The sequence below is a fragment of the Hemicordylus capensis genome, chromosome 2 (genome assembly GCF_027244095.1).
Source record: "Hemicordylus capensis ecotype Gifberg chromosome 2, rHemCap1.1.pri, whole genome shotgun sequence".
In the NCBI taxonomy this organism is placed as follows: Eukaryota; Metazoa; Chordata; class Lepidosauria; order Squamata; family Cordylidae; genus Hemicordylus; species Hemicordylus capensis.
The window spans coordinates 289,675,311-289,702,539 of NC_069658.1; the positions used below are offsets into that span (position 1 = coordinate 289,675,311).

General features: G+C 43.8%; 1 protein-coding gene and 1 non-coding gene across 14 annotated transcripts in view; both read left to right on the forward strand.

Annotated features, from left to right (window-relative positions):
• The window catches only part of ITPR1 (inositol 1,4,5-trisphosphate receptor type 1), a 323,955-nt gene that overhangs the window by 181,773 nt on the left and 114,953 nt on the right, over positions 1-27,229 (forward strand). For all 13 annotated transcript variants that reach the window (XM_053296706.1, XM_053296710.1, XM_053296713.1 and 10 more), the window contains 5 exons: positions 2,215-2,340; positions 3,328-3,456; positions 10,142-10,262; positions 14,751-14,935; positions 20,747-20,895. In XM_053296706.1, the coding sequence (XP_053152681.1) occupies positions 2,215-2,340; positions 3,328-3,456; positions 10,142-10,262; positions 14,751-14,935; positions 20,747-20,895 (710 nt within the window). The remainder of the gene's footprint in view (positions 1-2,214; positions 2,341-3,327; positions 3,457-10,141; positions 10,263-14,750; positions 14,936-20,746; positions 20,896-27,229) is intronic.
• Positions 6,859-6,930, forward strand: TRNAT-UGU (transfer RNA threonine (anticodon UGU)). Its single transcript has one exon. It is a non-coding gene; the product is annotated as a tRNA-Thr (tRNA).

Genomic DNA, 27,229 nt, shown 5'->3' on the forward strand with positions numbered 1-27,229 from the left:
CAGGCTTCCTTCAGTTGTATTCATCCTCCAAAACTATGTGAGTGTTAAGACCTGGAGCTACCAGAACAGCATGTCTTTCTCTAGTACCATTAAATGACTTGCATCATCCACAATTTATAAAACCTTTTAAAAAATAATTTAGGATGATGTTCTGTTGTGGCACATAGGACACACACACACACACACACACACACACACACACATTTTACTATGCTTTTTGTTACCACTATTCAGCCTCATTTAAGATTTCTTTACTTCATGAGATGAGCTTCAGTGAGCAGGGAGCCATTTTAAAAATCTTGTCTCTGGGCCCACTCCAACCTTGCTACGCCCCTGGTTGGGGAACCTCCCTTCCTCAGGTGGAAAAGCTCCTGTACCTTCTGGCCATTTAACCCTATGCAAGATCAGGTTTCTCAGGTGTTAAATGCCAAGAATCACCTGTGGCTCTGGTCTTATGGCAAACTTTGATTCCCCAGGTGAACAACAGAAAATGAGTATGGGAGAAGCAGGTTGTTTGCTCTCAGTATCTATGCCAGCTAATTACTTGAGATGAGTAATCCTGCACTTGACATAGGATTTTCTGCAGGGTCAGGGAGGGATGAATGGAAAACCAGTATTATATCTGCGTTTTGTTTTTGTCTTGTGTAGAGAGTGCTAGACTTAAAGCTCCAGGAAGTGTGGTAACTTTTAATAGCTGAAACATTGCTTGCTTCTGCTGTACCTAGAGCTCTGTGTCTGAATGACAGGCACAAATTCAGTAGGTAGAAGATTCCCAATCCCCAGCATTTGTAGACTGGAACTGCACCCATTTAAGTTCTGGCTGTTGTGCAGTTGAAGTATGGGCACAATATCAACATGTGCTCCTTGCATCCTCATATGCTAGGAAAGATTGCACCTGTTGAATGTCTGCCTGTCATGTAGCTGTTAAAAGTCATGGACCCTCCGGCCTCTGACTCAGTAGTTCCTTCCCCTTATGAGGTACAAAGTCAAGTGGGCTAACGTTTGAGGTAAAAACCAAACAGAAACATTCAGGGTGGATTTAATTTAATTCATGATTTAAATCACTAAGTAAGACTAGATTTAAATCATGGTTTTTTTACATAAAGACTCATTCTTGCTGGTATAATCTTAATATTTACAACCAGGTGGAGTTTTCATTTTTGGTCCTATTCTAGATAGAAAATTGCCCAAAAATAATCTTACAGAAACTTCTAGAAGAGCATGACATTGTGAATGGATTAATGGAGCTGGTGTTCACATATGTTTAAATACTTAGCGGCACTTAGAAGGAACTGAGTGGGACGGCATTAGCCATGTCCCAAGGGAGGGATGTGGCTCCTATCCAAAATCCTGTCTAGAGATTTTATAAAATTTCAATTTCAATGTGTTTTTACCTATTGTGGTTTTTATCTGTTTTATGAATTTTAAATGTATATTTTATATTTTAATTTGTACACCACCTAGAGATTTCTATATTAGGCGGTACAGAAATTCAATAAATTAATAATAGAGCTCTAGAATTTTCCAGAGGATGCTCTACACAGGCACAATTTCTATTAGTGTGACTTCACAGAAAACCACCTGAACACTTTGGTTGGAAAAAAAGATTAAGGTGGGAAACTTCCAGGTGCTGTAGTGATAGAGACGCGAGCCTAGAGTGGCCTGATTTGTCTCCATCCCCTATAGGCCTTACTAATTTCTGCCTTGAGCAGTGATTTTCAGGGGAGGGATTACAAATTTGATGTTGCCGCTTTGTTGTTGAGGGCAAGAGCGCTCAACTATTTTTTAATCTCTCTGATTAATTTATCGGTGATTGGGGTGACCAAACCATTGAATATTGTGTTGAACAATTGTATGTGAGGGATGATTCATCCATCCCCGTTGGGCTATGGTGAGAGCAAACTGAGTGGCAGAACTGGTGTGTGAATTGCCTACTTGTGTCTTCCCCTCACTAACTTTTCACAATTTGAGTCTCTCTTTTTGGCTGAATTTGTGTCTACATTCAGGCAGTTTGCTTTATTTGATGGGAGGATTTGTGCTTTCCTCTTTTGCTGGTAGGCTAGAAGGTTTTTAGGCAGCCTTACTGACCAATCTCATTGTATTTGACCTTTAAGGATAGTCAGTGATATTAAGTGACCAGACCTTGCTAAGATTCAGCTTATTTACTTTTGTTAAAGTTAATGATATGTTTATGTGTGTTTTTCCCACTTGCAGGTGAAAATTGCCTATATTAACTTCCTAAATCATTGCTATGTAGACACAGAAGTTGAAATGAAAGAGATTTATACAAGCAATCACATGTGGAAGCTCTTTGAGAACTTCCTTGTTGACATCTGCAGGGTAAGTGTGTTCTGAGATTTGGAATAATCAAAGTCTAAAGGACGTAATGCACATGAACATTTGACCAGTACTTGTAGGATGACATTGTGAAGAGTAGACAAAGTTTCACCCATTGTTTGCCTTCCATATTGTTGCACTGCCTTAGAATGTCTCACTTCCCTGAGTGGTAAGATGTTCCCAAGACCCATGGCACCTCAAATTCTGGTTTCCTTTGGGAGGAATGTCACTGCTGATGATGACTGATGGGTGGGTAATTTTTTTAAGTCAGCAACTGTGAATAGCGTGCATCAGAGAGGCCAAACCCTGCATCCTAGAGTTCTACAGCTTTCTGCCTTGACTGCTCTATTCCAGCCCCTTCTCTAAAATATAAAAATAAAATACTTGAGTCTCTCATTGCTCTAGCAGCCTGTTCTTTCCACATTGGCTTAACACACACACCTCTTTCAGGCGATGGGGGAATGGGCTTCTAAACCTTCCTTTAAATCTCTTTCAGAGATGGGAAATGGGTGCCTTTGAAACATGCAGTCAATGGCCACTTTCTCTAGAATTAGATGGGATCATTTAGAGTCATTGGCCACACAACTCTTCACCCAGTAGCCAGCATTTAAACTTACAGAAGCATTAGCCAGCTGGACCACAAACCACAATTTCACAACAATATGAATTGTTGCGTACACTTCGTGCCCATATGATTATATGGTTTAATAATATGCCTGGCCAGATTCAATTATGTTCAGAGTATGCATCTGTCTGTGCCCCTGAAGACTTCTCACAAAACCATGGTTTCCAACATCGTGTTTCCCCCACTCCTGTGGTGGAGTGTTTGCTGTGACTGATCTTTCCTGATTGTGATTGCAAGGAAAAAGGAAACTTCTTACCACAAATGTGTCCAGTATATACTAGCAGTTTAGTAGATATAATGCACTTTGAGCTGGAGGGGTTATAATTCTTGTGTGCATGTTTCTAAAAGAGTGAATTGTTTTTTAGACTTGCAACAACACCAGTGACAGAAAGCATGCAGACACCATATTAGAGAAGTATGTGACTGAAATAGTGATGAGTATAGTTACCACTTTCTTCAGTTCCCCATTCTCTGATCAGAGCACCACTTTACAGGTAAGAAACCGGGGGGAGCCAACACTGACCAAGTTTTTTGCTCAGCTTATGTATCAGGGTATAGTACCTGGTAGTTGCATTTGAAAATGGTTGTCTTCTAATAGTGCTTCTCGGTGGCAATTTAAAACATTGGTTAGGAACTTAGGAAGCTGTCTTATGCCGAATCAGATCATTGGCCCATCTAGCTTAGCATGTCTACACAGATAGACAGCGGCTTCTCCAAGGTTGCAGGCAGGATTGTTTGTCTGTCTGTCTGTCTCTCTCTCTCTCTCTCTGCCCTGTTTTGGAGATGCCATTGAGGGAACTTGGAACCTTCTGCATGCAAGCAGAAGGCTTACACATGTCTCCCATTTAAATGTAAACCAGGATGGACCCTGCATAGCAAAAGGTCCTGCTTGCTAGTACAAGGTCAAGTCATGCTTGCTAGCACAAGACCAGCTCTCCTCCTGTTCATGGTGACCATGGGAATAGCCAACATTACTTTATGTGCATATTCTGTGATAGTCCTAGTCCTTACTGGCAGAGGAAGGGCCAAAATGAGTTGAACATGCCTCTGAACAATGTCCTTTGCAGATTAGCCAGAAATTGGATAATGTATTGGGAGGGAAAGAAATCTCTCTCTTCCTCCATTCCACCACCACCACCACCTTCCAGCTTGTAGCACAACATACATGATTGACTAGGTCTTTTTGCCTTCCAGGGAGTGATGTTGCAGGCTTGACAGCCACACATCAGCTCCTGTCACAACAGCAGTGAATGCCTAGATTCATTGACACTAATAGTAGAGGAAGTTTTCCAAGCATCTCACATGCAGTGCTCTAAATAGTTTTTTTGCATGGTGCCCTGCAGGAGGTGGCTTTCTCTTTTCCCTCCTAAAAGCTTTAATTCACACATTTAGCAGTGGCTATCAAAAGCTAATTCATTCTCAGAAAAAGGCAGCTGGGTGGATATTGAAATTTTGGTTCCATGCTGAGGTTATGGAAGAATGGAAGGTTAGCAGTAAGGCTGCACTGGGACAGAGGTGCTGAAGGCTTTTACACTGGGTGCATTCTGATGTGAGTTGGCCTATATATGCTGCTGAGGATCACACTGTAGTGTACATTAGATTGTATGATGATGTGCAAGTAAGCATAGACAGTTGCATTGTGCATCATTGCGATAGAGTACATGTCTTGTTGCACAGTCTCAGATCTGGCTTGCCATTTGGCATTCTAATAACTTAACAAAAAGAGAGAAGCTTATTTTGTGCTCCTTTATTGGTCATTTGGGGATAGCCCTAAATTTTATTTATTTGAAATAGATCTGAACTGTTTTCAACAAAAACGGTTTACTGTAATTTTTGGTAGAAATGCTGCATAGGTGTAAATGCCGCAGTAAAGAAAAAAGGCTGAAAAATTGCAGAAAGCCAGCAGAGACACTGCATCAGTATAAACACCGCAGTTAGAGGGGGGCATCATACATTATTTTGTTGTGCTGAACACTTAAAATTTTGCTATTGTACAGCTAAGTTTAAAATTTTACTATAGCTAAATATTGTAACCCATATCCTCGTCTGTCTTAAAACAATGAAAGGAAATTAAGACATAAATGCTGAACAATTTAAAAAATTTTTTTAACACATCACATTGCGGAAGTAATTTCCAATTACATTCCATAGGAAACCTTCTTTCATTTATTTTTAAGCACCTCGCGCTATAAACTTCAAATTGCACTTCAAAGTAAACATTGGTTGCTTTCTCCCCACATCACATTCCAAAATTATAAATTTCAAATTGCACTTCAAAGGAAACCTTCGAAGTCCGAATTATCACTCTCTGAAATAAAAAGGTTTAACAAGGTCACATCTAATTTTTCAAGGTAGTCTGTATCCTCGTCATTTTTATCCTGTTGTGAAATGTCAGTTGCATCGTTTTCAGCATTTTCAAATTGTATAATTCCAGCTTCTGTGAAACTAGAAATCACTGAAGAAGTTTTAACAGCTTTCCATGCTTCCAAAATCCATTTTGCGACCTTGCCGTAGGTTGCTTTGCACATTTTCCTGCCCTTTGTGAATGTATGCAGGCCTTTCCTTATCCAGTTTTCCCAACGCTTTCGCATTTCACATTTAAATGCCTTGTTCACAGATAAGTCTAAGGGCTGCAAGGCTTTGGTCAAACCACCAGGAATCACAGCTAGCATAGCTGATACCTTTTTGCATTCATTTTTAACTGAATCCAGTAAGTGTGCACACATCAAGTCCATTATTAAAATGCCACATGGTTGGAAAAAAGCTCCTTTTCTGCCAAATTTCATTAAGCCATTCTAACATTATGTATTCGCACATCCACCCTTTCTCATTAGCATGAATAACAGCTGGAGGAAAATGGCTTTTGGGATAGATTTCAGTTGAAAAATTAGCATTGGTTTTAGTTTGTCACCATTTGCAGCACAGGCTCATATGCACGTGAAAGATGTCTTCTCACTTCCGGTTGTCACCATGGAAACTGTTTTTTCTCCTTTTTCATTCATAGTCCTATTTGAGGGAGACAGACAAACATCAGTGGAACTTCATCCATATTAATTATTGGTGATTGCACAATTCCCCCCCCTGCTTAATAGCATTGGCAACAAACTTTAAACACGCCGATTCCCCCCCCCCACCAGTCCTTTGGCAGCTGCTGTCCCATTGTGGTTTGAGTGTGCACAGATAAATTATTTCACCTCATAAATCTAGAGCACCAATATGGGCTACCTTTTAAAGTCAGTTATTCCCATTTGTTCTGCCATTAATTTTGCTTGTGGGTGGATTTTCACAGTAGAGACTGGCAGTCCTTTTTCTCTCTGCTCTTTAATCCACTCTACAAGCTTATTCTCCAAATCAGGCCAGGCTGAAACACCACTTACTTCTCCTTCCATGTTTTGATTTCGGCATACTTGCCAGGTCATCTTTTTCTGATTTCCACCTACGAATGCAGTGTTAATTCACTTCAAATTCACGGGCTGCAGCTCTATTTCTGATCTGTTCTGCTCTTAGCACAACTGTCAGCTTGAAACTATCAGTGTAGCTCTTATGCCGTTTGGGTGCCTTTCCCCCCCACGAAAATGCCACCAGAAATACCACCTGGAAATCTCACGTAAACACCATAACAGAGGAAGCACTTTTCCAGCTTGTACCCAAATTCTCACATAAACACCACAAACACCGCAGTCGGAGAAAAACAACTTTAAAAAACCTACCCGCAGCAGCATTTCCACCAAAAATCACGGTACAAGCTTATTTTTAAAACTGCAAGTATAAAATCCAGTCCAAACACTATAAAACAGTTAGTTTAAACTCCACCCACACTGTGATTATGGAATCCAGATATTTACTACTTGGCTTATTTAATGACTATGATATTATCAATGCCACAGTGAATAAATGGGGCTGTAGCTCAGTGGTAGAGCATCTGCTTTGTATGCAGAAGGTCCCAGATTCAATCTCTGGTAGCATCTCCAAGTAGAGTTAGTAAAGACTCCTGCCTGAAATCTTAGACAGCCACTGCCCGTCAAAGTAGACAATACTCAATTAGATGGACCAATGGTTTGACTCTACTGTATATAAGGCAGCTTCCTATGTAGCCAAGTTATACTTTATTCTTCTGCTGAATAACTAGCAAAGTTATTTTGTTTAGACAGACATGCTCATCTTGCCTTTAGAATCATAGAATGTTAGGACTAGAAGGAACCTTTCTGAGGTCTTCTGGTCCAACTCCCGACTCGGGTAGGAAACTGCTGTGGTATCCCTGACAGATGCGTCCAAACTCTGTTTGAAAACCTGTAGCGAAGGAGAGCCCACCACAGCACGAGGCAAACGGTTCCATTGTAAAACCACTCTTGTATTAAAAATTCTTCCTAATGTCAGGCCTAAGTCTGTGTCCTTTGTAATTTCAACTCATTAGTTCTAGTGCTGCCCTCAGGAGCACCAACTGCGCCTCTGTGTTTGTGTAAACACTGATAACAGAGTTGCGTACCAGGGCAGTTCCGCTCTGCTGGAAAGTTACACAAACACAGTTGTTCCAACCCACCCGCATTGTATTGTGAACCATGTGAGCCAGTGTCTGCAACAGTTTGAGTTATCGTAGGCAATTATGGCTTTCACTTTCTGTGTTGAGCTGTAAGTACGCTTACTGCTCATGCTCCATTTTCAAAACATTTGTTTTCTTTTCTCTAATCGCTTTCACCCTGTAACAGAGATCAATCTTTGTCAAATTAAAAGAGGTATTTCCAAATCGTTCCTAGATCCAAAAATGATCCTAGATGTCATTTTTGTCATGGTGTTAATAGTTTTCATTAGTTAGTTGAGATACTTAAGATGTGGAGAATAAACATTTAAACTGTTGGTAGTCTTGTTTTGGCCTGTAAATCTTAATGGTGCAGCGGGGAAATAACTTGCCTAGGGAGCAAGAAGCTGCTGGTTCGAATCCCCGCTGGTATGTTTCCCAGACTATGGGAAACACCTATATCAGGCAGCAACCGATATAGGAAGATGCTGAAAGGCATCATCTCATACTGCACAGGAGATGGCAATGGTAAACCCCTCCTGTATTATACCAAAGACAGGGCTCTAGTCACTAGGAGTCAACAGCGACTCGATGGGACAACCTTACATAAGAACATAAGAACAGCCCAGCTAGATCAGGCCCAAGGCCCATCTAGTCCAGCATCCTGTTTCGCACAGTGGTCCACCAGATGCCGCTGGAAGCCACAGGCAGGAGTTGAAGGTGTGCCCTCTCTCCTGCTGTTACTCCCCCGCAACTGGTACTCAGAGGCATCCTGCCTTGGAGGCTAGAGGTGGCCTGTAGCCCTCCGACTAGTAGCCATTGATAGACCTTTCCTCCATGAAGTTATCCAAACCCCTCTTAAAGCAATCCAGGTTGTTGGCTGTCACCACATCCTGTGGCAGAGAGTTCCACAAGTGGATCACGTGTTGTATAAAACAGGACTTCCGTTTGTTGGTCCTAGCCTCCTGGCAATCAATTTAATGGAGTGACCCCTGGTTCTAGTGTTGTGTGAGAGGGAAAAGAATTTCTCTCTCTCCACTTTCTCCACACCATGCATGATTTTATAGACCTCCATTATGTCTCCCCGCAGTCGTCTTTTTTCTAAACTAAAAAGCCCCAGGTGTTGTAGTCTTGCCTCATAAGAAAGGTACTAGTCCTGTTTCAAAAGAAAATGTTTTTGTTCTTAAATCTAAAGCAAGTACTTAGTTCATGTTCTTGCAGTACAACACCCAAATAATAATTTTGGTTTAGAAAATGTTTGTAGCAGATCATTTTGAATTATTCAATAGAGTAGCTACTTATAAATAATATAAGTTTATTATATTATTATAATATTATAATACAATTATTGTTTATGTTTTATTTATTATCCTCCCTACCCCGCTTTTTTTTGGGGGGGTGTCAATTTTAGATGCATTAGAGCCATTTGCTGGTCAGTCGTAAACTTAATTTTTCTTTCAACAAGTTTTAAAAAATCAATTTGCAAATAAATACATGTACACATTTAAATGTTAGCTACCAGACCAGCTACTATAGTCAGTGGCTCATATGCAGAGTAAGTTTGTCATGAGTCATCCTATTGAAATTAATGGAACAAGAAGTGTGACCACCATCCAGAAATCTTGCCAGATTTGGTGGGAAGTACAAGTTTATTTTAAAATTGATAATCTAATTTTACAGTTTTACAAGATTTAATGATGTAAGTCAAAAGTTAGTGAGAAATAAAATAATATGTAAGCAGCCAAGAATTGTGAGATACACAGGTAGAGCTTGCGAAAGTGGTGGCAAGTATAAGCCAAATTAATCTGGCCAACAAAACTAATCAGTCGAACCAAAGGTAGCCTGTGGCTACCTTGTCTCTCCTGCGCTCTGGAGCATGGACGTTCACTAGGCTTTTTCCAGGGCAGTGAGGGGTGGGTGGGCAAAATTTACATGTACAAAATATGTAATGGAAATTAAAATAGAACAAGAGCTTTTCCAAATGGCAGTTGAACACAGCTTCACTATACTTAGTCTGGGGTGCCAGGGGGAGTTCATAACATGGAACCATTTACAGTGATGTCAAATGTTGATGTTCATATAGAAGGTGCCTTTCATACAGCCAATGGCATTATTCAGCTTTGCTCCTGACAGTTTGCAGTTACTGCACATTATATGTGTCCTAAAAGAGTAACACTTTGGTGCAGTGCTCGAAAATGGCTTAATCTCCAGTACTTCCTGCCACAGTAAAGCTGCCCATCTGGGAAAGCTCCAGGTTGTATCCAAAGTTAATATTAGCTCATTTTGGGCAGGGGGTACTGTTGCTCTTACCCCCCATTCAAACAGTGAGCGGTGGGTCAGTGAGGCAGGAGGGCTCCACATACTCCTATGAGGCTTCAGAGGATCCCATGCGATTGTTTACTCCTAGTTGACAATCCCTGCTCTAGTACATTCTGGTAGAATCTAATCAGAGTGCATTTTGGCATTTTTGCTATTTTTGTTATGTATGTGTTGTCAAGAATTTTAAGAAAGTTTTGCTTTTAAAGTGCTTTGGACTCCCAAGCAAAGCAATTAGTTTGTTTAGAACAACTTAGTATAGTGATAGACTTTAGCCTTCCAGGTATAGAGGAAACTTACTGATTATTATTATTTCCTTTAGTCTTATTTGTGGGTTTCCCCCCCAGACTCGGCAGCCTGTGTTTGTGCAACTGTTGCAAGGCGTGTTTAGAGTATACCACTGCAACTGGTTAATGCCCAGCCAAAAAGCATCAGTGGAAAGCTGCATTCGAGTACTTTCAGATGTAGGTAAGAAAACTCTGTACATCAATTTTAACATACTATGTATAAGCACTTTCTGTTCGGCACTTTGTGCTTGTTAGCGTGTCAACCAACAAAACCCCATGTAGTACCCTGATATGCAAGTCCTTTACTCCACCTTCCCTCCACTTGTTCCATCACACTTCAACAAATACTTTTTACTGATTTACAGTACAGTGCAACAAAGTGTAATGCTAAAAATAGCAACGTTTGGACTTTCACACCACACATTCTGTACAATCTGCAGTTTTTACAATCCTCAGCAAGTAGGGTCAATACAAATATAATTTCAACTATTATGTGTCTTTTCTGTCTATTCACCACACTAGAGACAAATTGTGGTTCCAGTTGTTGTTGAGATGTACTTGGCTTAGCACAAAGGCATCTGCAGGGATGGGGGGGATCAGGAAATATTTCAGGTTTTTCCTTTTTAAGCTGCAAGTTTTAACTTGTGCTTTATTATTATGTAACTGTGAGTGAATGGATGAATGATTGAATAAATAAATCCTTTATTACAGTCACAGAACTGCACAGTTTACAAACAGAAGCCCAACAAAATAAACCTACATAACCTACAAGGTTATGATACAATATTTAAGCACATAGTTAAGCACAGTTAACAATGATTCTTAATGAACTCGTGGTGAATTTTATTGGCTATTAAACAGCCACATTATAAGATCTCAAATTATTCTGGTCAGTTAAAAGATAATCGAGATAAAAAGAATCTGTACAACCTGGATGGCTGCTAATAAAGGGGGTTATATGTTTATGCTGTATATCTCGGTAAAATTGACAATAAAGGAGCACATTCATTGATTCATTTATTGAAAGATTTTTATACTGCCCAATCCACAGACTCAGGGCGGTGTACAAAGCAAGAACAGCATCGAGATTTTAAAAGAAAGAAAGAAATTAAAGGGCACATGCCTGGCAGAAAAGAAATGTCTTCAGTAAGGGCTTAAAGGTTGAAGGGGGAATACATGAGCTGTTTTTCAATATCTCCTGATTTGCAGAGACAAGTGTGTTCTTTGTAGGAGATTTTTCGATATCTCCCTTCCAGGACTGCTGTTTGCAAGGTATTGCATCGTGCCTGTGTCAAAGCTTTGTGGTATTTTGGCACAGTTATCTGGTTTAGGTATCTGGCAGGGTTGAAACTCAGAACTTGGTTGCCCAAATGGACAGCAACAGGAATAGAGCCTGATCAGTTTGATGCTCCATATCATATATTCTTTGAGTTTAACCCTGGCATTTTCATACCCCAGAGTTATCAGTGCAAAAGGGAGAAACCATAATGTTGCAGGCTTTCCTCCAGCTCTCTTTTCCAACTGGAGTGATAGAAGTCCTTTACCACAAGTGAAGCTAGACCTGTGATTATTGTATCAGTAAGCCTCCTTGAGAACCTATTGAAAGGTAGTGTGTGCTCCAGTATGTGTAAAATGAATAACTCAGGAACATCACCAAAGTTGTTCTGAAGTTAGCTGATATGTGCTCTGTTTCTGTTATGAAGCATTTTAAGAGCATTAAGCATTAGAGGCATATCAGCAAAAAGAATTTAATTCTATTGTACTAGTGTACAAACATTTTTGTGGTCACCTTCAGACATTCAAAGATGTTCTCAATCAGCTTGTACTTTAAAAAAAGAAGCCAGATTTGTGCCATGTAATGATTTTTCTTTTCTTTTTGAGGCCTATCTAGGGATGTGCACAAATCAGTTTTTAAAATTTGATTTGTGCCTGAATTGAATCACCCCTGATTTATTTTGTGTCTGAATCTGTCCCCCCAAATCACCCCAGATTCTATTTAAATTTGATTTGATTTGGATTCAGATTGATTAGGACCACTTATAAAGGTCCTAGGGGCACCAAATTCAGGGGGTGGGTGGTTCCCCATAGGTGCCGCCCACCACCCAAATTTCAAGGCATTGGGGCACTTCGTTGTTTTTTTTAATGGTTTTTTAAAAAGGTTTTTAGTTCTTTTGTATATTTCCTCCATAGGAAATAATGGGGATTTGAAATCACCCTATTCTAACCCTAACATGGAATCCCATCTTTCATTTTTTTTTTTTAAAGCTAAGCTCTAGCCCTTGTAGAAGTGGAGTTATGGAGCGAAATGTGTGGTCATTATTTTTCAAGTGTTTAGATTCTTTGGTGTATAATAACATTTCCTAATAATGAATCCCTGTGAGGATTCATTGCACACCTTGATTTCTTGTGTTCATTTTGACTGTCATTGGACAGTGCCAGCTGTCAACTGCCATGTGCCAACTACACCCCCTCCCCACCTGCAAGGCAGTGGGGTACTCAGCTTATTTTATTTTTTTAGGAATATTGTATAGATTATTTTGTGTCTGAGTACCCAGTGGCTTGCAGATTGGAGGGTAGTTGGCACATGGGATGCAATTAATTCCCCACCCCCACCGGCAAAGCAGTGGGGTCAAAATGAACATAAGAAATGAAGGTGTGTAATGAAGACACCAAAGAATCTAAACACTTCCAAAATTCCTAAAGAATAAATTGAGTACCCTAGTGTGGGGGGGGGGAGTAGTTGACACATGGCAGTAGATAGTTGGCACTGTCCAGTGACAGTCAAAGTAAACTGTAATGATTCATTGAGGAAAAGTTATTATACACCAAAGAATCAAGACACTTGAAAAATAGTGACCACACATTTTGCTTCATAACTCCACCTCTACAAGGTGGAGCTTGTTTTCTTTTTCAAAAAAATGAAAGCTGGGAATTGGGAGGAATTAATAGGAGAAAACTGAATCTCGCATCAATTCAAATTGAGTCAGATGTGATTCGATTTGGACCCGAATCTAGCCAATGAACCACAGGGGCAGTTTGTTGTCTTCAAATCACCCGAATCACCTAGATTCTGGTACAAATCCATTTGTACCTGAATCGATTCACACATTCCTAGTCATATCTGCATAATCTTTGCCCTCCCAAATTAGAGAGTTCAGATAGCTTGAGGCAACAGTATTGCTGGAGTTTTAAGAATCCTCAGAATTAATCTGTGCAATCCTTGGTAGCCTTGTGCTTGTTACCAAAATTAGTCAACAAAGACACATACAGCAGCTTCACAGGACATGCCAAAAACCGAACCTCTGGTTCCCAGGGTGGGGAGGGCAGCGCAATATGCCAGTATTGCTCATGTCATCTTAACCTGACAAGGTCCGCATATTCTGCTCTACTTGTGGTTCCAAACCCAACATCTTTAACCAAGAGCTCAAGTCAGTTACAGATGTTGAGTTTGGAACCACAAGTTGCTGGTGTTGGTGGGTTTGGATGATGTGGCTGATGTCAGCATATCCCTACACCACCGGAAGTCGGTCTGGTCCGCTCGAGAACTGGAGGTTAGCTTTTGGTGTGTCCTGTGAAGCTGCCCATAGACTTGTCAGACGTGGCTCATGAGCAGAGGCAAGAAGGAGCAAGGTCAAAGAGATACTTTGCCACGAAGAGTAAGGTTATTAGTTGCTTATATTAGTGCACAATCCAGAATAAGAATCCTTACATAGAGAGCACTGTGGGAGCAACAACTATGGTTGACTGATGTAAAGAGGATTATTTGCTGGTATGACTACTCTTTGTACATTTTCCTCTTGGCTTGAATTGGCTGAAATGAATAGACTGAATTCTGGCTGACATCACTCAGGTTATAGCCCACAGTGGGCTTGAGTCCTGATGAGAATAATCTGGGCATGGAAGTAGGGAAACACTACCTGATAAAGTGCTGCATTAATGTCTGTGGGGAAATGGTATAAGTGAATATGCCAGTACTGAGCACAAAACAATTGATGGTGATATGCGCTGCTCACGCCACAACTTTTTTTGGAAGCATCAAAAATATAGTGAGGCTATTCACACACGTGTACAAAACTGGGATAAGGGAGCCCAGCCTGGCCCAGCATGCGTGTGTGAACTGCCAGGATTGGGCTTGATCCTGGCAACACCACGGTGGCAAACCTACCTATGAAGCCTCCCTCTAAAACAAGATTAAGGGAATGAGCACTCCCTTATTCTCATTTTTGCAATCGTTTGTCAGCCACGGCGGCAAGCAGCAGCAGCTAGCAGACTCAGGAAGGGGGATCCCCATAATGCACCACGCACTTGTGCAGTACATTATAGGAGCTCCGAGGGGGGCGGGGTGATGCGGGGCAACGTGTTCTGACACCCCTAACCCTCGGAGCAACTGGCAGCAGCCAGTGATAGTTTGGGTGGGCAATCTACACGCCCAGAGGCAAGGACCTGCTCATCTGCAGAGGAGGTAAGCTTTTTGAGGCATCCTCCCCTTGTCCCATTGGAGCCCTTTCTCTGCTCTTGAGAAAGGGCTCCATATCATATTGCAATTGGCCCTTTATGGCTACATTTGTGTCAGCTGATAAATAACAGCATGTTAGGGGGAAACGAGCTGAAATGTATGTCACGTGATATGTTTTGGGCTAGAGACAACAATGCCCTTTATCTCTTTCAGCAAAGGGTAGAGCGATTGCTATTCCTGTTGATTTGGACAGCCAAGTCAACAACCTCTTCCTGAAGTCTCATAACATAGTACAAAAAACAGCCATGAATTGGAGGATGACAGTAAGGAATGCTGCTCGGAGAGACTCTGTGATGGCTGCTTCCAGGGATTACCGAAACATAATTGAGAGATTGCAGGTAAGTGTGTTGCATTATTTCTATTTTCAAAGGTTGAAAGTTTATGATATGAACATGGTGGTACAGATCAGGAAGATGTGATACAGCTGGACAAGGAGACATTAAAGGCTTTGGAAGAGCCATTGATTCAGATTCCTGGGGAGATACTGAATATTGACGTCAGACACAGGGGGCGTGGCCCGGCTCCTGAAGAGAACCTTGAGGCTCCGTTCAAGAGTTGGAGTTCAACTCCCAAAGGGGCCGCGCGGCCCCTGCTCCAGAGCTAAACCAGCACCCCCGCGTCTGACGTCAGACACGGGGGGCATGTCGGGGTCACGAGACGCAGTCCCTGATTGGGCTCGGCCTGGGTTCTTTGAACCCGTTGGCCCAATGGTGGCCCCACCCCTGTTCAAATGAGTCTTTAGAGACAGCCATGATGAAGCTGACAGCTACAGAATATCGCCCAAGTGGCTAAGGCTTAGATAACTCAGATAATGGCCCCTATTGGATTTTTTTGGGATGGAAAATGTATCCGGTGTGCAGGGACAGGCAGACTCACTTAATCTTGGTGATTGTCTAGTTGCCCCTAATGTGGCAGAGGAGTGTGGGGGTCAATTTTTGATGTGGGATATTCTGAACCTTACTGAGAGCACTTTATGCTCTAATCCCCCTAGACCTGAAACCTTTTACAATTCAGGTGATTGATTTAACAGTTTGTTATGGTGTGGTGCCAGCTAACAAAGTTGTATTGTTATTATCATTGTTATTATGATTAGCAACACCTGACACCCTTGACTGACAATTTTTGGGCCACAGTAAGACTTCCCTAGTCTCCTGCAATATTGCAGGCTGGAAAACCAAAAGTATAGACATATCCCTCATGAACTATTTAACTAAATCTGACATAATTTCCTTACCAGATACTTGGTATTTAGGGGAAGTGACATTCAATGAGCATCATCCTTTTTCGCTTGCTGCTGTCCCTAGTGGGCCCTGGTGGCGCAGTGGTAAAACTGCCACCCTGTAACCAGAAGGTTACAAGTTCGATCCTGACCAGGGGCTCAAGGTTGACTCAGCCTTCCATCCTTCCGAGGTCGGTAAAATGAGTACCCAGAATGTTGGGGGCAATATGCTAAAATCATTGTAAACCGCTTAGAGAGCTCCGGCTATAGAGCGGTATATAAATGTAAGTGCTATTGCTATTGCTATTGCTATTGCTATTGCTAGTGAAATAAAGGATAGAACTTGGGTAGGAGTAGCAGTCTTAATTTCTACAAATGTAAGAGCGGGAATCAAGAAGCTTCCATCTTTTCAGACTTGGGCAATGGTGGTGCACCTGACAGCTTTTCAAATTCATTTCCTCCTAATAAATATATTATTAGGAGGCCCCCATTACGTTCGTACTCTCAGTTTAAAATGCTTTGGCAGGAATTGGAAAACTATATCAGCGGTTTAATAAATCTTCCCTCCTCATTCTAGGTAATTGTGGTTGGAGATTTAAATGCTAGGTTAGGTGCGAGTGATTTTGAGTTGTACACACATTTTAATTGCTGCCTTCCAGATTGGGATGAGGCTGTTTGGCAACAAACCTGACAATTTAAGAATAAGATCAGTAATTTTGCCTGGTTTTGTCTTGCTCAGTTGGCAAACAGCTTGGATCTATATGTTTTGAATGAGGCAACAGATCAGGATGGGCCAGGAGAGTTTACCTTTTGGTCCACTTTGGGGAAAATGTCAAAAATTGATTATATCTTAGTTTCCCTGCAAAGTACTAACTGATGTGGAGCAGTTGAATGTAGCTTGCCATTTAGATAGTGATCACCTACTGGTGGGTGTCTCTCTCTGATTTCTTTGGCGTGCCACCATTATGCTTCCCTAGTGGTTGGTGTGCTGCATAATTCATATTTTGGGATAATTAGATTAAAATGCACAGAACAGCTCCCTGTTGGAATAAGAGCGTCTCCATCTCTAGCAACTTTTAAAAAGGCACTGAAGACATATTTATTCACCCAGTCTTTTAATTAGATTTATAGTTTTAATACTTTTTCATGTTGGGTTTTAAATGAATGTTAATGATTTTATTGTTCAAATGATTTTAATTGTAAGTTGCCCAGAGATGCAAGTTTTGGGTGGTATAAAAATATGTTAAATAAATAATAAAACAGCTCAACTCCAAGATGGCTGCAGGCTTTGTTGGATTGGATGAAAGAATTGCAATCAGGGACGCACCTAGGCTATTTGGGTACCCAGACTGCCTAGCTGCAAGCCGCCCCCCCATGAGGCACCCCCAAAACCTCCTTTGGGGGGCTAGTCGCCAAGCGGCCATGCCCGCCCTGGTAAATGTCCGTGATAAAAAATATTATCATTACCATGGCCAAGGGGTGGCTGTGGGGGTGGGGAGCGGAGCAGTCCTTCTCCCCTCCCCCAGGATGGGTGGAGTGAAGCTGGGCCCATCTGTTTGGGCCATCATCTGTTTACAACTGCGAGACACGCCTGCGCAGTTGAGAGATCGTTGCAAGCCCATGACATCATGGGCTTGAGAAGATCTCAACTGTGCAGGCACGCTTCGCAGTTGGAAAAAGACGCTGGCCTGAAGGGACAGGCCCAGTGTCACTCCGGCCCCTGCCGCCGCTGCCATGGGATGGGGGAGAGGGGAGAAGGACTGCTCCACTCCCCCCACCATCCACCCCTTGGCCGCAGTAATGATAATAATAAAATTTTTAAAGCACGGATGTGTTGCGGGGTGGCTGCTGGAGGCCCCCGGCCATTTGGAGGTCCCTTCGGACCTTGCAGGACCAGACCAGGGTCCCCAAGATCTGGGGGTTAGAGCGCCTCTGATTGCAATCAAGCATTCTGTCTGCTGAGGTGGTTAATTATAAATTTGCCCATTATAATTCCATGATACAGATTTTGCAGTCTAATTTGTTGGTTGAAAAAAGTACTGGTGTATTAAGGAAACTTCAATACAGGAGATCTAAAGATCGGTTGGTCTGGGATTGTATTATTTCTTTAAAAAATTATTTTGTTAAAATTAGTTTTAGTTTTTTTAAAGAAATAGTTCAAATTCAGGGTTAGCCTTGACTGAGGAGGTAGCGTTGGCACAGAAGCCTTTTAAAGCCTTATTAAGAGATAATCCATTGAAAGACTCTTGACTAATAATCAACACAGTAAAGAATAGGGATCATGTTACCTTATGGCATATGACCATGGAGTGTCCTAATAAGGGCACTGATAGAGCAGATTATTATATCCTGGGAGAGGCATAGGAAGAGCATTTTAAGAACCTTTATTGGAGCCAGGCTAGGAACGCAGAGCCATTAGACTTGAGCAATTTGATTATACCTGATTGGCTAGCAGTTTCCATCGAGGAAGTTGATAGGCTTATAACTCAATTGAAACCAGGCAAGGCCCCAGGGCGTGCATTTTTTGCTGGCAACCATTAAGCTGTTTCAGGCTAAATCAAAGGCTCAGCTGCTTTTTGGAACTCAGTTGGGTCCTTATACTAACTTGGCTCTGTTAGAAGCTATTCAGTCTACATTTTTAAGAGCGGTCCTCTAGGTGTCAAAAGGTGTATCTAATTCTGCCCTTAGGTTAAAGGCTGGGTGAACAAGGAAGAGACCAAAGCATGGATGGCAGTATGTAAATACTGGTTGAGGCTCAAATTTTGCCCAAGTGGATTGTCCCCCTTAGTTTTGGAGGACCAGTCACACTCTAAGTGGTTATTAAAGCTGAAGAGAAAGCTTCTTAAGTTCGGACTCTCCCCTGAATACTTAATTGCTAATGGCTATGAATAGGCCATTAGAATAATGGAACAGCACATCTTGGATGTTGAAATGCAGGAGGAGAGAAGTAAACTTCCCAACTGTATTAAGAACTGGTGGCTTATCTGTCCTCAACCTTCAGCAAGTTATCTTTATAATGTGACATGCCCAACACATCGGAGAGCTTTTACCTTCACTCATTTCAACAATTTTCTATCAACCTGGTTGGAGAGCAGATAGAAAAAGATACCTTATTATTTGTGCAGGTGCCCCTGTGATTCAGGGGAAGCAGAAAATATGGCACTTATATTACTGCACTACACTTTTTACAGCACTCCACGCAGTAAATTGATTTTATCCCTTTTAAAAGGTTTGCTGGGAAGATCTATGGAATTGTATTGAACTTATCTTTTTGCGGATAACAATTTATTTGTTACTTCCTGTGTTGCCAAATATTGCGTTATTGTGTTAGTCTGGAGCAAGGGAAGCTGTGGGTGCGAGGATTGTGTTCAGACTTCATTCAGATGTTACTTTAATGACAAAAATTTAGAAACATATAGATAACACAACATATAGTAAGCTGTGTTTTTGAAGCAGCATCCCTTTTCTCCCAGCACAACACAACCTACAAGACACAAGCCATCACATAAATGAGTATTTGGGTAGTTACTAATATGTCATTAATATCATTCACTAATATCACTAATAACAATTTTGTTAGACCCAAAGTATTATGTTCTTGAAACAATCTACTCCTTTTTCTAAATTAATAACATAGTTTATAGCACCCAGTTTGATGCGGATGTTTACAAAAAGTAGTATAAATAAAATTGTTGTAGTATTAGCATCATAAATGCTCAATGGTTCTGTAAGCTTTTTTAACTAGTTCTGTTAATGATGAGAGACAATTAACACAAGTTATGAAGTGTGATTATCTCTGCTCATTTTTCAAGTTGCAATATGATGATGGAAAGACTGAGCATTTGTACTGGCAAGTTTTTTGCCGTTAGCTGGAAATGTACTTATTAAAATTTGGTGGAATAAGCAATAGGGACGTGCACAAACCTGTTCAGAGGCCCTTCTGTGGGCCTCCAAACAGGTTCGAACTAGGCTTGTGCCCGATACGTTTCAGCGGCCATTGAAAAGGCCGCCGAAACGTTTCGGGTGTCGGGGCAGATTCGGCGATTTGGCGCCGGCGGGGGTAGGGCTTTAAGGGCGGGGGAGAGTGTACTCACCCCCCCGCCGCGTTTCCCCCACCGGCGCTCTCCGAATTTGAAGCCCCTCGGGGCAGCAGCGTTCCTCCTTGCCGCCCCGTTTGCCCCGTCGGGCACACATGCGCTCGGAACTTCCAGCCACTTCCGGCCGACGGGGCAAACGGGGCGGCAAGGAGGAACGCTGCCGCCCCGAGGGGCTTCAAATTCGGAGAGCGCCGGCGGGGGAAACGCGGCGGGGGGGGTGAGTACACTCTCCCCCGCCCTTAAAGCCCTACCCCCGCCGGCGCCGATAAATATCGTGCACATCCCTAGTTCGAACACAGGCTGGTTCAAAGGCTCGACAGCAGGGGAGTGTCTGCCTTTAAGAGCAGGAGAGGGTGCACTTAACCTCTCCACTGGCACGTTTCCCCCGCCGGCGATTGTTTTCCTCAAAGTCCATTGGGGTGGCAGTGCACCTCCCTGCCGCCTGTTGTCCCCTTTACCGGAAGTACTTGACGTGCCTGTGTGTGTCTGGTCTGGTGCATGCACATCATGCATATGGACGCAACATACATGCTCGCAAGCGCGATGTGCACAAGCCCAACACACGCAGGTGCATCGAGTACTTCGGGTAAATGGGACAACGAGGCGGCCGCCCAATGGACTTTGAGGAAACTGAGCGTCAGTGGGGAAAAGTTGGTGGGGAGTAAGTGCATGCTCCCCCACCCTTAAAGTTATCCCCCTGCTGTCAAACTGGCCCCCGCCGGTTCTGTGCACATCCCTAATAAGCAATAGACTTATTGTGGGTTTTTCTCCCCAGGGAAGTCTTTATGGATCCTTCCAATGTAACTGTTTAAATATGTGCATTTACACTTCAGGATATAGTTTCAGCTTTGGAAGATCGCTTACGTCCACTTGTCCAGGCAGAGTTGTCTGTGCTGGTGGATGTCCTTCATAGACCAGAGCTGCTCTTCCCAGAGAATACAGATGCCAGAAAGAAGTGTGAAAGTGGAGGCTTCATTTGCAAGTAAGTGATGGGATTGTTACTCTCTCATAATACATGGTCCACTTTTTCTTCTCACAGGCAACTTATTTCAGTATGTAACAGACTGCACCAAATTCAGTTTATCAGGAAAACGTAGTCCTGGATCTTCAGGAAGGTGCTAACTTTGCACATGAATTAAATGTGTAGGTTCCAGATACCAGCTTATGACTGGAGAAGACTGTTGCATACTGCAGACGCTATAGCAGAAACACATTCACTACCCATCCTGTCCATGTAGTAAGTGGCAAGGATCCAGTGTTCCCCCTAAGGCATGCTCATGTGTGTGCTCAGACAAGTTTTTTTAATGTCTTCTCAGTTAATTTTAGATTCCGCTCAGGTTGAATCAAGAAAACCTCATTTTGACTGCATGTGCACACACATTGCCTTGGTACTGCTGCCCAGAACAAAACTCATTCACACACAAATGAAAAAAAAATAGAGGGAACATTGCAAGGATCCTGTCCAGAACTGAGATAAAACAGGTATCTCAAAAGGCCCAAGTTGTGTTTGTTTTTTTACAATGCGTAGTTTGAATAACCTGGACATAGTGCTCTAGCTCATCTTACTTCCAGTCATGTATCAGGAGACCAAGGGTCTTCCCATTGCTTGCAGAGATATCTTCATTTTGACCTATGGTGTCTCAGACATTGGATGAGTAAACAACTAGGTGTTACAAGAGAGATGTGGCTGTGCTCAAAAGCAGTAGCTCCACATCTCTTTCCCTCCACCCCTCTCTCTCATAGTATCTAGTAAGCAAATGTCCATGGGATGATGCATCACTATATTTTGAGTTTTTGATTCCCCAGGCCATGTCATGGACTGCTTCTTTTGGGATGTGGAAACTCCGTGTGATGGAGTCAAGTCAAATTGATAGATCTGGGGTGGGTGGGGAGGGTCATAGTTAGGTGGTGGGTTTTGTTTGTTTGTTTGTTTGTTTGTTTGTTAACGTTTGCTTTGTTCTCTTTTCAGGGCAACTTGCTATGACAGAGTTTGATAATTAAACTAGAAATATTTATAGATCATGAGTTAGCATTAAAATTGTTTGTTATCCTGTGGTTTCCAGAACCACACGGTCATTGTACTCTTCTGCTGAAAACCTTGTGTTACAATCAGTGCAAGTTCATAGGTTTTTGATCTGGATCGAGATCCGTCGATACCCATAAGAATGGGTTCTGCGCCTGCGCAGGAGTCACGCGGTAGCCATGCCTGAGCTTGTCGAAGCGCCGAAGCCACGCCCCCACGCTGAGCGTTCTATATAAGGCGTGTCTTTGGCGCGAAGTCCCTCAGTTCTTTTCCGACCGCCTTTGCGTTTGGACCTCGGTCTGCCACCTCAGCTGTTGGAAAAGTTCCTCTTTACATTAAGAACGAGTTCATCCTTTACTGACTGATTTTTGGTTTTGACGACGGACTGGAAAGCGACCTTTGTTTGGAATTTGACTCGGACTGACTTCTCGGTTTTTCCCGGTTCTCGACGCGGACTGACTGACGACGATCCCGGCTCTTCGACCTCGGAACGGACTCCACTACGAGTGTGAATATGACTGAGGAGAAAAGATCTTTTAAATGGTGTGAAGGCTGCAGGGCGAAACTCCCCTCCAAGGACCTTCACGACCTTTGCTTATTATGCCTCGGTGAGGAACATAATGTCGCCTCCTGCAAGATTTGCCTCTCTTTCTCGAAGCAAACGAGAAAAAACCGAGCGCTACGCCTTCGGGCCGCTATTTATGACGAGGTTCTGAGCCCCTCCACTCCGGGTACTCCTCGTCCCTCGACCTCAACTTCGTCTTCAAAATTGCCCCCGAGGGCGGAGTCGGCACCTCCATCAACGTCGAGCCGCCACCGAAAGTCTTCCTCAGCATCGAAGAAAGTTGATTCTTCGAAGCCTACTTCGATGCCGAAGAAACATTCTAAGTCGAAGGAATCTCCAGCTCCTTCGCGTGTATCCAAGTTATCCACATCGACATCGAAACCGGTAAAGTCAACATCGACGCCATGTACATCTTCTTCGTCTTCCCCATCGAGACCGGATCTTCGTTCAAGTGGACGTAACGACTCTCCTTCTGGGCGTCGAAACACAGATCGGCATAGTTCTCCACCTAGAAAACGTCGAAGATCCCCAGACCTGCCTCCGCGTACTCCATCTCCACCAAGAGTATCGGAGTCGTCAGCTTTACCATCAACATCGGGGATTCCATCGACCACTGCAGTGCCACCAATGACGACTGATCAGTCGGCGCTACCTGCTCCCTCGATGTCGACAGCTCAGTCGATGCCGACAAATCCTTCGATGTCGACGGCTCCTTCAGCATCGACAGTTGCCTCGATATTGACTCCTGCTGTTCAACTGGTGCTTGCCTCGACGTCGATTTCGATGCCAATTGCTCGAGCTCTATCGCCAGCTCCGACCCCACTACACTCGGCTTCGCCATCTACACCGTCGGTCGGTCTTCGAGATACTGTACTGCACACCCCGGTCCTCACTTCTCAGGTGACGCCACGCTGCCCACCTCCTGCTTTCGAGATCATAGACGTCGATGCCGAGGATATTCTACCATCAGCGACTCGCTCACTGCTTTCGCTATTGGACTCAACGTCGAGTAGACGGACAACCTCTACCTTTAAGGGTTTCTTGCCAACAGATGCAGGCCCATCTCAACCTTCAGTCTCCACAGCACACTCCTCCAGACCTCAATCCGCCAGCCAAGGACGCTCCCCGCTAACATGGCACACCTGTGAATACCCCCAGGATCCCATGGGTACAACTTCACCTGGAGAACCATATGTGTTTGATGACACCGGGTCTCAACGATTGCCACTGCGTTCTGTGTCTACTGTATCTACCCAGACGCAGTGCCCAGAACTATTTCACCGTGCTTCACAGACTTTTCCTATGAGCACAAGATCTGCCTCCATTCAGACAGATGTCCTGCCACACTCATCTGTCAGCACTGAAGAGACACAAACCATTGCTCAAACTAATGGAAATGAACCGTCTCCTTGCTCCCCCTCTGAACATTATGGTTCGTCCGATTTTGAGTCGGATTCGGATGAGGACAGTAATATTGCGGATCCTCCAGTGGATGTGGCTCCACCCACGTATGTATCTCCGAATGATGAGCTAAAAGCTTACCACAAGCACATTCGTGCGATGGCGGATTCCCTGGGGCTGGACATTCGCTCTCCTTTGGCGACAATAGATGATCCGGTATACAACTTTATGCTTCAGTCTCAATCTACCGCTCCAGTGGCACTCCCTATGCTACCAGTGATCACTAGGGCGGCTAAGTGCGCTTGGGAAGTACTCCACACCTCCACGCCAACTTCCAAGAAACTTGAGAGCCTCTACCGGGTACAAGATAAGGACAATGAATATTTGTTGAAGCATCCGGCGCCCAATTCTCTTGTTATTGATTGCGCCACTTCTTCTAAGTCAGGCAAACGCCATACAGTTCCTCCGGATAAAGAGGGCAGAAAACTAGACCTTTTAGGCAGGAAGGTGTATTCGACTTCGTGCCTTTCGATCAAAGTGGCCAACTATGCGGCCTGCACGGCCAAATACACACATGGCCTCTGGGAACTTTTGGAAAAAGACCTGGAATCTTTGCCTATACATGAGTTTAGGGCTAAGTTCCGCCAGACCTTGGAAAACACTGGGGATTTGACTCGTCGCCAGCTAAGCATTTCTAAACACCTAGCGGAAAGTGAGTCCAGGGCCATGACAGCAGCTATCACTCTACGCAGGCATGCTTGGTTGCGGTCCACTAATCTCCAGATGGACATGAAAGAAAAGATCGAAGGCCTCCCTTTCGATGGCTCTGGTCTTTTCAGCACCACCACAGACGCCACAATGGAACAGTTAAAAAAATCCAAGTTCACGGCAAAAACCTTCACTGCTGCCCAATCATCCTCCGGGCAGTCATCAAGATACCGACCCAATTATGGAAAATACAGGCCCAACTATCGAACCCAAGATCGCCGGGATTTCAGAAAGCCATATACCCCATATCAAAAGCGAGCCTACCAGCAGAGGCATAAAGCTTCTCAACCCCAGCGTTCCAAGACGCAGGACAACCAAAAGCGTCTTTGAAAATTGCAATTGCCCATTGACACCTCCTCCTCTCTCCCTTTCCCAGCCAGCGCGGGTACCGTCCTCACCATCGACGATTCTGTCCCAGCCAACCATCAGGCTGGCCAGCCATGTCCCCGCATGGCACCACATAACATCAGACAAATGGGTCCTGAAGATTGTGAGCTCAGGCTATGCACTTGAATTCAAGACCATTCCTCGTTTTATGGGGATGAAGCTCACTCCTGCATCGGATCTCCTGAGGGAAGAGGTGAAGGATCTTCTTTGCAAAGGGGCAATATCCCCGGTGTCATGGGCAGACAGGCTAGACGGGTTCTACTCCCGTTACTTCCAAATTCCCAAACGGGATGGGGGTATACGACCCATTATGGATCTCCGTCGCCTGAACAAATTCATTCACGTCCGAAAATTCCACATGATGGCGTTACAGCACATCCTACCTCTCCTTCAGGGAGAAGAGTGGCTTGCAACGCTGGACCTCAAGGACGCCTATTTTCATATAAGTATTCGACCTTGCCACTGAAAGTACTTACGTTTCACCGTCGGACGGGAAGTGTACCAATACAATGTATTGCCCTTCGGACTGTCTACCGCACCGAGGGTTTTTACAAAATGCATGGCTGTGGTGATTGCACACCTACATACCAGAGGGATTGCTATCTATCCATACCTAGACGACTGGCTTCTGGCAGCAAAGACCAAAGAAGAGTTACTTTCGCATATCCGTTATGTGATAGATCTTCTCCACGACCTAGGTGTTCAAATCAATTGGAAAAAGTCACATCTACAACCGGTTCCGGTTATCTCCTACATAGGAGCAGTTTTGGACACCAGAGTGCAGAAAGCGTTCTTACCAGAGGACAGGTTCAACTGTATTGGAGACCTGATTCGTCTCTTCCAGCAACAACCAACCCAACCAGCCCTTGCCGTCCAACGCCTCTTAGGGCTGATGGCTTCGTGCAATGCGATTATACACTTCGCTCGCCTAAAAATGCGCAAGCTTCAACTATGGTTTCTTTCTGTCTTTCACCCATGCAGGGACAATCAAGACAAACGCTTACTAATGCCTCCTCAAGTCCTTCGTTCTCTAACATGGTGGACGCACCAAAACAATCTGCTCAGTGGGGTCCCCTTTCAAAATCCCTCCCCTACTGTCTGGCTGACCACAGATGCATCTCTACAGGGTTGGGGTGCACATTGCAACGGGCACAAGATCCAAGGCAGGTGGTCTCCTCAACAAGCCCTACTACACATAAATTTCCTAGAGCTACTAGCAGTTTTTCTGGCTCTGCGAGCTTTTCTTCCAATCATACAAGGCCAGATTGTTCAAGTCTAGCTCGACAACACAACTGCACAAGCATACATCAACCGTCAGGGCGGAACGGTGTCCCGGAGCCTGTGTGCCCTCAGCGTCCAGCTGTGGCACTGGTGCATCCAACACCAGATTGCCCCTGCAGCAGTACACATCAAAGGCCTGGAGAATGTATTAGCCGACGACCTCAGTCGGGTCTTTTTGAAAGATCACCAACACGAATGGGAACTACATTCAGAAGTCTTGACCCCGCTCTTCGACCAATGGATGTTTCCCTCCATAGATCTCTTTGCTTGCTCCAGGAATACAAAATGTTCCCGTTACTGCTCGAGAGCGGGCCACGATGCTCGTTCTCTAGGGGATGCTTTTCAGCTGAACTGGTCCGAAGAGACTCCGTACATGTTTCCCCCACTCCCACTGATACCCAGGGTAGTGGCACGTCTGCTGTCTCAACCGACCGACGGGATCTTGATTACCCCTTGGTGGCCAAGACAACCTTGGTTTCCGCGGCTACGCAGACTGTCCAAGAACTGTTACCACCACTTACCTCAGCGCCTAGATCTGCTGACACAAGACGACGGCCAGATCTTGCACCCAGACGTTCTCACCCTTCATCTGACCGCCTGGCGGATACTCTCCTAAGACGAATTTTGCTCAACCAACGGAAGGCATCCACTCGTAAGAATTATCAGAGCAAATGGCACCGTTTTAAAATATATGCAAGGTCTAGAGGGTTTTTACCCAAGCAGGCTTCGATCAAGGAAGTCTTACGTTACCTAACGATACTAAAAACTCAAGGTCTTGCAAATGTCTCCCTTAAGGTCCATCTGGCTGCCCTCTCCGCACAACACCCGGGCAGTGATGGAAAGACTTTGTTTTCCCATCCGTTGAGTAAGGCCTTTCTAAAAGGTCTCTCG